The sequence below is a fragment of the Tachysurus vachellii genome, chromosome 18 (assembly GCF_030014155.1).
Source record: "Tachysurus vachellii isolate PV-2020 chromosome 18, HZAU_Pvac_v1, whole genome shotgun sequence".
NCBI classification, from domain to species: Eukaryota; Metazoa; Chordata; class Actinopteri; order Siluriformes; family Bagridae; genus Tachysurus; species Tachysurus vachellii.
This window is the reverse complement of record NC_083477.1, coordinates 9,770,162-9,782,883: the sequence shown is the minus strand read 5'-3', so window position 1 is coordinate 9,782,883 and position 12,722 is coordinate 9,770,162. Positions and strand designations below refer to the sequence as shown.

Genomic DNA, 12,722 nt, shown 5'->3' with positions numbered 1-12,722 from the left:
TCAACCAACCACACAGCGGCTGCATGGTGCATAAAATCATGTAGACACAAGTCGACGCACACATGCTTTTCTGCTCACCACGCTTGTAAAGAGTGATTCTTGTGTTCATCCTCTCATATCCACAAGGCGATTACGCTCACATCACTGCCTCACACTGGATTTATTTATTTACTTATTTATTTATTGGTTTGGTACCATTTGGTGTAACAACTCTCTCAATCGTCTTTTGAAACACCAGCCCATCTGTCACCAACACCACTGTAGGTTAACCTAAGATCACATTTTCCCCATTCTAATGTTCAAAGTGAACATTAACTGCGCTCATGCATCTGGATAGTTTTCCTGCTTGATGAACCCTGCCTTTTGATCCAAACTGAACATAGAAAAAAGGATCTTTGTGAAATCTATTGGATCCTGGCCACCTAGCAAGCGTTTCCTCATAGAAAGAGATTTGGTGTGTGTTATTATGTGTGTGCGCATATCTGATTATTATAGCTTGTTAGGATTAAATCATGGGGCTGAGCAGAAGGCCTGGTGAAATACAGTTGCACTACTGTGTACCTTCATCCTTATTGCACACAACATGTGCTCTGGGCTTGTTCACGCAGCCCTGCTACATTCCATTAACTCACTGGCATTGCAAAATCACTCATTAAACTCAGGGAAATTGCATCACAGGTGGCCACGGGGGTGCATCACAACTATCTTCTGTCTCGTGATGGGATCTTGAGACAAACCGAGGCAGATGGAGAGAGAAATGGGAACCCTCCTGGAGGAAACATCCGAACAGCATGACTGGGATGAAATCCCTACACAACAAAACCTCAAGCAAGTTATCTAAAGCATTTTCATCAGAAGCTCAACGAAAAGGAACTGTTATTTTGACTCTAAATGAGAGGGTGGAAAATTTACAGAGAACATCCTCCTGTGGAGAAAAGCACATGCACTCTCGAGTGTTTTTTTTTTTCTTTTCCCCACCTCTATTGGATTTTTGTTCTAAAGCATTACTGCTCTCCTCAGGCCTTGTATTAGAACCAGATGTAGTGGAATAGACAAACCTTTGAGAGCTTTTGTGTATATATTGTACATTCATGCATCAGTTAGACTGATTTTAGCGATGTTTGTTTGGATTATAGAAACATCCAACCAGTGACCTTGATGAGCAGGTAGTTGTTTATCAAGCTGGTTCTGAACGATTTTTATTTTTGCCCAAATGTCTTCTGAACATGTAGAAATATGGATAGTAGCTCAAATCTGTGGACATGGGGAACTGAACATAGCATTACTGCCACTGTTCAAAAGAATGTGCAACTTACAGGCATTATTCTCTATTCAAAATTTCCATATGCAGGAAGACTCAGAATGGACCAAGATTAGTGACACTTCTAAACTTGACTGACTAATCTTCGGTAGAAAATTGTTTTATAAGCCCAGTCTTGAAATTTCTATTTAAAAGAATTAAGTATGTCAAACTTTCTACCCCAACTGCCTAGCTGTTTGGAAGTGTTGAATGAATGCAGTATTTTACCCCTTGACCAACCAATCAACCAACCAACTGTTTGGAAATGTGACATAAAATGAAGCACTTCCTGTGAGCATGTCTCCAAATGCAACCTGGAAGTTAGTAATCTTCTGTTGGTTTTGTGTATTGAGGTCAGTTGAGCTCACAAAATTGATCGTCTGTTTTATTCTCCAAATTTTGCCAATGTTTCTAAACTGATCATCCCCCAAAATGTCCCAAACCCTCTGCAAAACAAGGGAGTGGATCACTGATGCTATGAGGCTGTTTGCACATAATGGACCAGCATCTCCTCGAGAGCGGATAGCGTCATTAATTGTACAAGGACATTTCATCTCAAATGAAGGCGTGACCATATGCATTCTCTGAAATTAAGCATAGACTATAAACTTCACTGAAACTACATCTGCCAGCTTGTGTTGTGGTCAGATGAGGATTAAATGAAAGTAATTAGCCATGAACACCATCAGCATGTTCGATGCAGACAAGAACAAACCCCCAAAACCCTTTTTAATGGTGGAGAATCATCGATGCTGCGGGATTGTTTTGGTCTGACGGCTCTTTCGAAGAGACATTAATGCTATGTAGCAGAATATTCCAGTAAAAATCCTAATGCAAGTCTTAGCCATGCAATCCAAATCACGTCGAAATGTTGGGACAGGGATTCGCACCTTTTTAAATCTGTGGACCGAATCCAGAAGAAACATCCACAAATAAATCCTACTCATCTATAAAGAGTAGGTTTAAGGATGCCTGTTTGAATACACATGGAAGAGATGATGCTGTATTTTATCCAGTAAACGTTGCTAATTGTAACAGGAACAAACAGCTCTCAAGATAAACACAACCTGACTGATTTCCAGCTGAATTCTAAAATGAAATTGGACAGTATTGCCTATCAAAATGCTATTTAACGTGTCAGATTGGTTGCACGGTCACCTGCACACAGAGAAACGAAACGAAAAACGAGTCTGTCTCAGGTTAAAAATAATGACACAATGTGACTAGGTCATAGTCACTGCTTCACTGTGATTAGCTTGAGTGTGTAGCGCTATCCGAGCTCACGGATATATCTGTCCATCTTATTGAACTGTGATCCGATTAATTGTAATAATCTCATATTCCACACTAATGTTATCACAAACGTTAAAACCGGCTAGTCTTCTTAAACATCTTCAGGTTATAACTTGGGTTATAACGTAATCACTTTTTTTTTCCCTTAAAACCGGGTCCCACTTTTGTTAGGAAGACCTGCACGTTCATGCCGTTATCTAATCAGTTAATCATGTCGCAGCAGCAGCGCTTTGCAGATAAAGATCAACAGCATCACTTAATTCACATTCAATTAACATCAAACATCAGAATAAAGAAAGTGTGAGCTCTGTGACTTTGATTGTGGCATGGATGTTGGGAACAGAAGGGCTGGTTTGAGTGTTTCAGAAAACTGCTGATCTGGGATTTTCACACAGCAATCTCTAGAGTTTACACAACATGGTGCAAAAAAAAAGAGAAAAAAAGACAGTGAGAGCTTCAGATCTTGGTTTTATCTACCAGAAGGACTACCATATTTTTCCATGTATAAGATGAGACCTTTGTCTAAAATCGTAGACAAAAAGACTAAAAATTGAGGGTCCTCTAATATACAGAAGTAACCCGTGAAGAGAACCACGTCTTCACAAATCTGTCAGTAACTTGTGTCTGTTGACATGCTTTCTTCAGTTATTGGACTCCAATCATGAGCGAATCAGTCCATAACTTGTCTCTGCAAACAGGCTTCCTCCAATCACGAGCCTTATGTAACTGACATCAGCTGATGCTGAACAATCCATTTCAATCACATCCAGTTGGAGGTGGAGAGAGTGTAGCCAGTGAGCAGGTATGACAGGGAACGGTAATGTCTGAGTGTTCTGAGCCCATAAAAATGTCGGAAAATAAATATATATATGTGTGTGTGTGTGTGTATATATATATATATATATATATATATATATATATATATATATATATATATATATATATATATATATATATATATATATATATATATATATTTATATTTATTATTTTATTTTATTTTTTTTTTCTTCATTTTGGGTTGGAAAAGTGGGGATCGTCTTGTACATGGTTGTACATGCGTTTTATACACATTACACCCATACACTGAGATTTTAGGTGGATAGACTAGAACACAAGAACACTGGATATCTGCATAAATGAGCAAGTGTTCAGGTACGAGTTACCGTTAAAGAGTTCGTGTCAGTTTATGCCATAAACAGTGATTGTTATAGTTGGTGTTTATAAACCTATCCAACAGAAAGCAGGACTAAACTCATATTTGAATAATCGTGTTTATTATGAAAATGAACATTTTCCCTGCTCATGGTTTTCCAATTTAAAATATTACAATTTAATTGTCCGGAACTGCTTCATGAAAGAGAGAAAAAAACAAACAAACAGGAAATCCAGCAAGTTCAAGTAGGAAAGATTTAAGATTCTTTTTTTATTGTCACTATACTGTGAGTGACGAGTACAGAGACATTAACGCTGACCTTAAAGCACAAGTCACAATTTATTTGGTACAAGCTAAAGTTTTACGAATTGAAAATTTTGATTGGTTGATTAAATAAATAAATAAATAAATAAATAAATAAATAAATAAAAGAGTTTAATAACATCACTTGTGCTGTCTGAAACTGGCAATCATAAAAACCCTTTTTTAATGATTCTTGTTTATTTTTATGAAGTGATTCTGTGGCCATAGTTATTAAACTCCAGAAAAGGCCAACAAAGAAAAAAGTATGTCTTTGTATAATACAAACTTTTTCTGGGTGGACAATGGGGGGAAAAATAAATGAATAAAAATCGAATCACCAATTTTAATTTTTTTTTTTTAAGTCTTAGGTTTTAACCGTATAGAGATTTCTTTTCTCTCTCTCACTGTAATGAAAACATCCTCCACAAACCTCTTCATAAAGTAAAGGAGTAGATGACGTTTCGAGAGTTCATAACACGTGCGCAGATCCTTCCAGATGAACGTCTTTCGGCTCATCTCCCATATTATTAGAGAGAAAAAGACTTATCTTTCGCTGTTGTTTGAGAGATAAGTGAACCGGCGTATATTCTGCTGTGAAACCGAGGAGCTCTTACTGCAAAATGTGGAACAATTAGTGAGCTCATTTTCTCATAATGCAGTTTAACACTTTAACGTTTCGTTGAACTGCACCATAATGACAGTCGGAGGTATGCTGGTTATAACCTCAACCCCAGATGAAGATTTCTGTCTAAATTCTCTCACGTTACTGACGCAGGTCACTTTGTGCTGTAGTTCACAGGTCGGATCGTGCAGCACACAACAGGGACAAAGCAACCAGAAAGGTTAATTAATCAGCCTTACAGTGGAAAAGAGGTTCTGGATCTTGTTCCTTGCCATGGTACAGCCCAAGTGTGATTCTGGAGAGCTTTAATATAGCACCTTTTGCTTATTTAACTCTAACACACCTGTTCCATCTTATCAGTTAATAAGTAGGTTTAGTGGAGTGTGTTAGAGTGAGGAAATCACCAACCTGCGTGATACAGGACTGCAGCTGAGCACACGCTGTTCTTTATCTGCTGTGACTTGTAAAAAGGCAAAAACAAAACAAAAAACACAGCTTGTTTTTACGTGCGTGAGTGTGGGTACTTGCGGCTTCCCGTATTTTTCCTTGGCTCGTTTTTTCAGCTTTCCTGCCATGTCACTGAAGTAGAAATGGTGTGTATGCCCCCCCTTTAGCGCGAGTCAGGAATAACCTAGCTCTGCTGAAGTGCCTGCCGGCCTCGAGTTCCAATTAACTCCTGCAATTAGCCTGGCAGATGTAGCACAAGAGGACTGGGATGGATGATAAATTTAGCCACGCTGACAAAATACGGAGAATAAAACCTGCTTGCACCTCCTCCCCTAAGCTCGCTTTGAATTCTAGCACATTTTGATTCATAATCTCATAGAATTCATATTACACCTGTAACATGCAACATTTTTTTGAAATCCATGCTGATGCCAGCAAATGTTCTGGGTGAGATAATGATGCTCTTTGTTAAAGAGCGTGAGTGTGTGTTTGCACATGTAGTTCAGCGGGGAGCAGAGCGCGGAGCGGCTGCCGTCCCCCTCACTGTTCTAACTGAAGCCCAGTGTGTTTATATGAGCATGTAACAGGAGTACTGCCATGGAGTCTGCTGGCTGTTATGTAAACCTCCCACCTCTCTCTCTCTCTCTCTCCCTCTCTCTCTCTCTCTCTCTCTCTCTCTCTCTCTCTCTCTCTCTCTCTCTCTCTCTCTCTCTCCACCACTTAAAGCTTTTTAAAACTCTAGCATTTTGCATGCACCTTGCTTCAAGTGGGAAGGACTGAGAGAAAAGCTTTCGCAACAAACCTAAGCAAGAGGAAGAAGAGGGAGAAAAAGACCTTCAAGTCCTCGACGCCCCCCTGCAGACACAGACGGGTCTTTCATCCGGCTGGGAGATTTATCGAAGTGCTACTTATCTCTGTTTTGACTGGCACATGCTTTCCTTCTCTTCACATACTCTGCCTTTACTTTGATATCAGGCTGAGCTAATGAGGAATGTGTAATGGCTCGAACATCAACACCCATCAAGAAGTCCCAATAATTATAATAATGATAAAATCCAGCATGTGGTATTCCAAAGGTAATACTTCTAGCCCATGCCTCAAAAAAATCATGTCGAACCTCTTTAAAAATACATAACCACCATGTTCTTTGGGCCTTTTACCCAATATTCTCGACAACTGTCATGGTCTCATTAATATTCAGTCTGAACCTGAGGTACGCAGCGGGATTTCTCATTTTTTTGAAATTTTCTCCACTGATCTAGAGAGCTGTCCAAGGTTTCATTAGTATTCCATCTTCTCACTGTGACTTTATCAGAGCGTTCGATAAAGCCATCCATCGTCCAACGTGTGTGTTTACGCTCAGCCCGATAATTTTACTGAAAGCCGAATTAGAATTAGAAATAGAAATTTTTAAACTTTCCTATTTCTACATACCTGCATGTTCCTGCCTCTGTAATGATAATCTGGCATAAATGCATGCTAATTACTCTTAATAAAGCGTTCTACTGTCAGTGATATCGGGTGTCTGTGGATTCAGAGCGAGAAGCTTCTGCTACAGTCGGCGCATGTAGGAGGCGTCACAGCACGACGACGTGTGTTGCGTTTAAACATACAACAGTCTACTTACCCAATGGAAATTCAGCCAGTTTTGTGAAAAGCACTAAAGAGCGGGGTTTGTCGTTTCCTGTCTGTAAAAATTGCTTATGCTGAGCTGCTACAAAAATGAAGCGAGACGGTTGATGGACAAGTTTGTAGCCTGGACATGAAATCAGCTTCCATCCTCACTCATCGCTCAAAAAGCGTTACTTAAAATCATTACGTTGCCATCGCAATCCACCACAAAATGGATAGTTGGAAGCTGTTTCTTGGGCAGTTTTCTCTAGCTGTGTCTTGTAATGTTGAGAACAGTCTTTCTGATACTGATGGAGAAGCAATAATGTTAAAGGGTAAATAACTGATGCAATTTTCTGCTGTGCAGAGATGATATTTCTAAACGCGTTCCGTTCTATTCATGTTTATATTTGCATAAGATTTGACCCATTTTCACTTGTCCAGTTGCCACTGTAGCTTCAGATTGTTCTTAATGGCTAACAGGAGTGGAAACTAGCATAGTCTTCTGCTGTTGTAGCTCATCCTCCTCAAGATTCGATGTGTTTAAATGCGTTTTGGGATGCATTTATTCTCACTGTGGTTGTAAAAAGCGACCATTGCCTTCCTAGCAGCTAAGTCAAGTCTGAGATGAGAACACGGTCATCACAGTTTTGCTCCAAGATCTGCCACTAACTTGCATGTGGAAAAACCTGGTAGATCATCAGTTTCTGCAATACTGAAAAAGACCAGAATGAAGTTCTTGAGTTGTGTGAAGTTCTCTTCATCCTATAATGCTGATCGTATCCGCCGAACACTTTCAGAAGAAGAAACCTTTATTTATTTGTCACATACATATTACAGCACAGTGTGAGATTTTTCATGTATCCCAACTTTTTAGGAAGTTGTGGTCAAAGTGCAGGGTTCGGCTATGTTCCTGGAGCAGAGAGGGTTAAGGAGCCAACAGTGGCAGCTTAGCAGTGTTGGGGCTTGAAAGCTGAATCTTCCGATCAACAACCCAGAGAATCATTTGAACCACTGCTGCCCAATTCATTTTAATAACCGCTTTTCTGGACATGACACCATGGCAACAATTCACTCTAAACATAGCCACTCCTGTCTAACACTAGAAATCATCCCAAAGATTAAAAAAAAAAAAAAAAAGTATTCATTTGTGTCTCCTCTGCGCTCTGCATTGCGTGAGCGATGAGCCGGGGTGAGAATGGCTGCGTGAGAAGGTCATTCGAGACGAGCGTCTTTTATCCAGCATCCTTTTCTCCATCGCTCTTCCACCCTGTTTAAGCGCTCTCCTCAGTGTTCCGATTTGCTGAGCCATTCCAGGCTTCTCTGTCCCCGTCAGGGCCAGACCCACTTTCCAAGCTGTGCAGAAACTTCAAGGTGACCTTGCTCTCTAGTCCATTAGTGCAAAGAAAAATGAACCTGCTTTCATGCCTGCAGTGACTCTGCTCCACCCCTTCATCTACAGGCCCCCATGTTTGTGATTACGCCCCCTTTAACGAAACCTGCGTTGTACAAAAAAATAAATAAATAAAAATTAAACTAAACTAGCAGCACAGAGTAGTCTAGCGTCTATAAATACCTGACCCAAATCAGCCAAATCCATTCGGCTCCAATCTATCTTCCACTCGCCACATCCAATATGGGTTCTGACCTGCTATTTTTCAACCCATCGACTAATGATGCAGCTAGTGCTCAGGTTTGCAATCTATTTCTGTTCTCTTTTGGCACTCTGCACGCCTGCATTCACAAAATCAGTGTTGCACAAAACTCTCAGCTCAGGTTTCCACACTTTTAACCACCCTATCGGAAAGCCACGTTACAAGTTGGGGTGGGAATCTCTAAGGAACTCGTGGGTTGATATGGTTTGATTTTGCTTCTGGGCATTTGGAAATTGATCCTATATACATCTCACTTTTTTAGTTTTTATAGCATACATTAGGATTTTTTTCTCATGTAGTAGAACAACTTGCTGCTATCAAAACATCATCCATCATGAAAAATATTGTTTTTATTCTCTGTTCAGTTATTCAACTTCACTTACAGTACATGGGGGAAAGAGAGAGAGAGAGACTCTGGCACACACACTGTGTAGCTCTTGTTCTACATTACCGAAGGAATGACGGTGAAAAACTTTTTTTTTAATGGTATCCTACATTCTCATACTTCTGATTCTGTTATGTTAGGAATGTTTTTGCATATATGCATCTGGACGGACTGTGCTGTATTCACCATGTGTCCAGTATCATCATTGGAAGATCACTAACAGCCCAATACATTGACATGCATTTCTGAGCTTTTGTGTATGTGGAACAAGGCAAATAGAGCTTTCACTCGGAATGCACTTATCTGCCCAGTGACACAGCACGTGCAGCGGTTTAGATCGATGTGTGTCTTGGTGGAAGCAAACTTCTTCATCCTCCTCAGTTGGTAGCTGTTGATGGGAGTTGGCAAGTCCAAATTGTGGGGGAATGAGTTGGATGTTATATTTTAATGTAAGTCATACCAAAATCTCCATGAGGTTACTTGATTTAAAAAAAAAAAAACAAACCACACACACAAAACAGTCACCCAGTGAGCTGTCCCTCACCTCACGCCAGCAAGATGAGGACTTGAGCCTCGGCAATGACGAGCGATTTTTGGAGCGTTGTTCCATTTGGATGATCCAGAGAAGGAATAAAAGATGTACTGACTAATACAGAGGAATTGATCCAGTCATTGTGAAAGTTTTGACACAAAGCCTGGGAATAGGAGCAAGAGGGAGGAACAGAGCATTGCGCTGTACTCTCAGCTGGGGGAGTTGGTTAACCCTGCGGCTCTGCTGGCACTGCTGTCGCTCTAATTGGAGAAAGGCCTGAAGGGAAGGGGACGGAGCTGGGAGCGTTATGGCAGGTGCCTGCACAGCTGAGCTTCACTTCTCATGCACTCATGCAAAGGGAGGTGTTTATTTTAGTCACTTTTAGAATGGTGCTAGAGATTTTTTTTTCTCTTTTTTTCTTTTTGTCTTTTCCACCTCACCCCGTGTCCTGTTCTCTCTCTAAAAACACACCTTACTCAAAGCTCAGGAAATTGAATCAAAGCCATCTAAAGGTTTCTCTGCCTTCCACCCCCGCAGTCAGCGACTGGTTGCCTCCTTTAGGAAGAGACATGCATAAATGCACACGATACATACCGCAGCAGTACACAGTGGGGTTGTGGTGTAATGGGATGTGTAATGGGGAGGAACATGAGCAGATCCTGTTCATCAGAACATTGTGTTTGTGCCCAAATCTCCGCTTTCATCAGTGGATCCTTTCACCCCTGATAGTGTTTCTAACATCATCTGCTTTAATCCTAAAGACCATTATGCTCATTCCAACCAAATCAGTTTGACACTCGTAGCGTTGTTTGACTTTACAGTACACAAAGGTAAATATAATGATCAATGGATTTGTTAGTCCGGTTTCCTTCAAAGCTTCTTCGCCTTTTACTTGTCGCCGTTGCCTCTGACTCGCTCAATCTAAATATATAGACACATTCGGATTTAGATTCTGGAAAGCTGCTCTGTGAAGGTGTGTGTTGTCAAAATCATTACGTGTGGAATTGAATTGAAGCTGAGGAGTAAATGTATAGAGAGCTGTCTATTAGAGAGAGAGTTGCTTTTTTGCTTTCTTTTATTAGTCTTGCATTCTGCTTACATCCCAGCCATGTCTGCATCATAGCAACAATTCTTCTGACACAGAGGATGTATCTGGTAAAGCCGTTCTAACGAAAACGACAATCTGAATTCGTCTAAATTCTTCGCACTCAGTACGTACGGCTGCACGGTTACCTCCGAAGACATGCTGGTTAAGTCATGAATTATTTTTTTTTGTGTGTTAATTCTGATGCTGCTGTTACCATTATTGATGAGGAAATCTCTTCTCTCTTTTGCTTTTCAGACCATCATGGAGCAGTTCAACCCCTGCTTGCGGAACTTTGTTGCCATGGGGAAGAACTACGAGAAATCGCTCTCCAGTAAGTACGGCACCGTTTTCTCCCATCCTGTCCTCGTTTAGCCGCTCCTTCTGGGCAGCCAGCCAGCGCCTCCCGCCTCTCACCTCCTGTTCGTGCCACTTCTTTTAAAGACCATCATGACAACAACGGCATTCAATTTATCATCCTGCCACTCGCAACGTCCCTAATCAGCCTTATCAGCTCCAGCCCAGCTATTGGTACCTTCAGCACACCCCCCAAAGTTGTTTAATGAGACCCAAACAAATACTGTAGAGGCCCTCAGATTGAAAGTGATGTATACTACATGTCTGAGAAGGTGATATTTCATCAACAGAGGCATGGTAATGGAGCTGAGAGGACCTTTTGTATGGGATGAAGGTTTAAGATCCAGATAATCTACATTTCCATTCAGGCTCATTAACGTCTCCTAATCTCTGCTATAAAGGCAAGCAGCTCTCTGTACAATAGCTTTTAGAATGATGAGTAGACCTGTATTGACGTAATGCTGTAGTTCCATAAGGTGCTTTTAAAAATGACATTTTCTCTAGTGAGAGATAATCTTGTATGCTATTGTGCAAGGGTTTTCTCTGACATGAGAGAATGATGTTTTTCTGAATGATCTTTAATGATGGCACAAGTTAATGATGTAAGATATTGTGGAGATCACAGATGCTCTTACAGTACAAGGTTTTCTTTTTTAATTAAAAAAACAACAACAAAAAAAAAAAACAATTTCATTACAAACTGTTTGGCCAAATCTTTAAATTGTAAATAAATCCTTTTTTAAAATACAAATTTAAATGCAATATAAATATAATTTTTTTTAAATAATAAATGAGTGTTTAACAATGACCTTTTTTGTTGAGATTATATAAATTATTTTCAAGCATTTTTAGTTTATTTATTTTTTAACAAAATGCAACATTACTCTAGAGCCTTGTATTGCATTCTGCCACAAGTTTCACAAGCAGAATCATTACTCAGTCCAACAAAGAACAAGGCATGTTATCACAGATTATCGTTATCTAAATACGGTGAAGTTACTATTCTGCAAAAACCCTTGGATGATCCGCAGTAGTCGAGTCTGTAACGGTTCAGAGGGAAGCCACTGCTGCAGGATTCTACAGATCAGACATCGTTCCCTTTCAGGAAGATAAATAAGGAATAAAATACGACAAACTGCTAACAGTATGTCCTGAAGTAGTAGCGTCTTTCTCTTATGCAAAGGCAGTAATGTACTATTTTTTTGTTTTATTGTTGCTATAACCAGTCGCCCAATCAGACGCATCCTTTAACAGCAGCTTTTTCCTCCTTATTAAAGTTAAGACATAAGACACAAAAAAGGTGCAGAAGCTTGAAGACAAAAAACCTACTGACTGTTACACATCTCATTTATTAAGCTTTTTGTGTGTTTAAATAGCAACTCTTTATTATCCAGATTATGTTAGTTGGAGCATCTTTCTGTAGAAATGATAAAATATTGGAACGAGTACATTAATATGTAAAGAGTCACCTGCACAAAGAGTCATCTTACAGAACAGAATACATCTCTCTAAAGTGCTCTAGGGGGGGCATTAGCGCTACTCAGCTGGCTACTTCATGAAAGCCATACTGAGACTGAGGATAAGTGAACACACTATTACATTTGACACCCAGCACCACGGACTCGAGTGGAAAGCTCAAGGTCATGTCAGGTTATCATTTAAGAAGACCGTCCGGTTCATACACCCAAGCTTTAAGAGAGCAATTGAAACTAATTGATAGTCAGGTTTAATGTCAGGCCACTCTAAGGCTGAGGGCTAAAGGCTGAAAGAAGATTACTCCTGATCATCTATCCACTGTCAGCTAATCACCATTCAATATGTGTTGTTGATTTTGGAGCCTGTAGCAGCAGCAGGTGGTGGTGGTGGTAGCCAAGAGGTGCTCCACTTGTGTGTTTGGGAAAGAAATGAGGAGTATTTGTAGAGACTGTCCTGCTAAACGATGGGCTGCTTTAGATTAAGATTTAATTAGTGCAGCAT

At 40.1% G+C, this 12,722-nt stretch overlaps 1 protein-coding gene across 7 annotated transcripts in view; it reads left to right on the top strand.

The window, feature by feature from the left end:
- The window catches only part of baiap2a (BAR/IMD domain containing adaptor protein 2a), a 65,397-nt gene that overhangs the window by 15,097 nt on the left and 37,578 nt on the right, over positions 1-12,722 (top strand). For all 7 annotated transcript variants that reach the window (XM_060892274.1, XM_060892275.1, XM_060892271.1 and 4 more), the window contains exon 2: positions 10,647-10,722. In XM_060892274.1, coding sequence (XP_060748257.1) covers positions 10,647-10,722 — 76 coding nt within the window. The remainder of the gene's footprint in view (positions 1-10,646; positions 10,723-12,722) is intronic.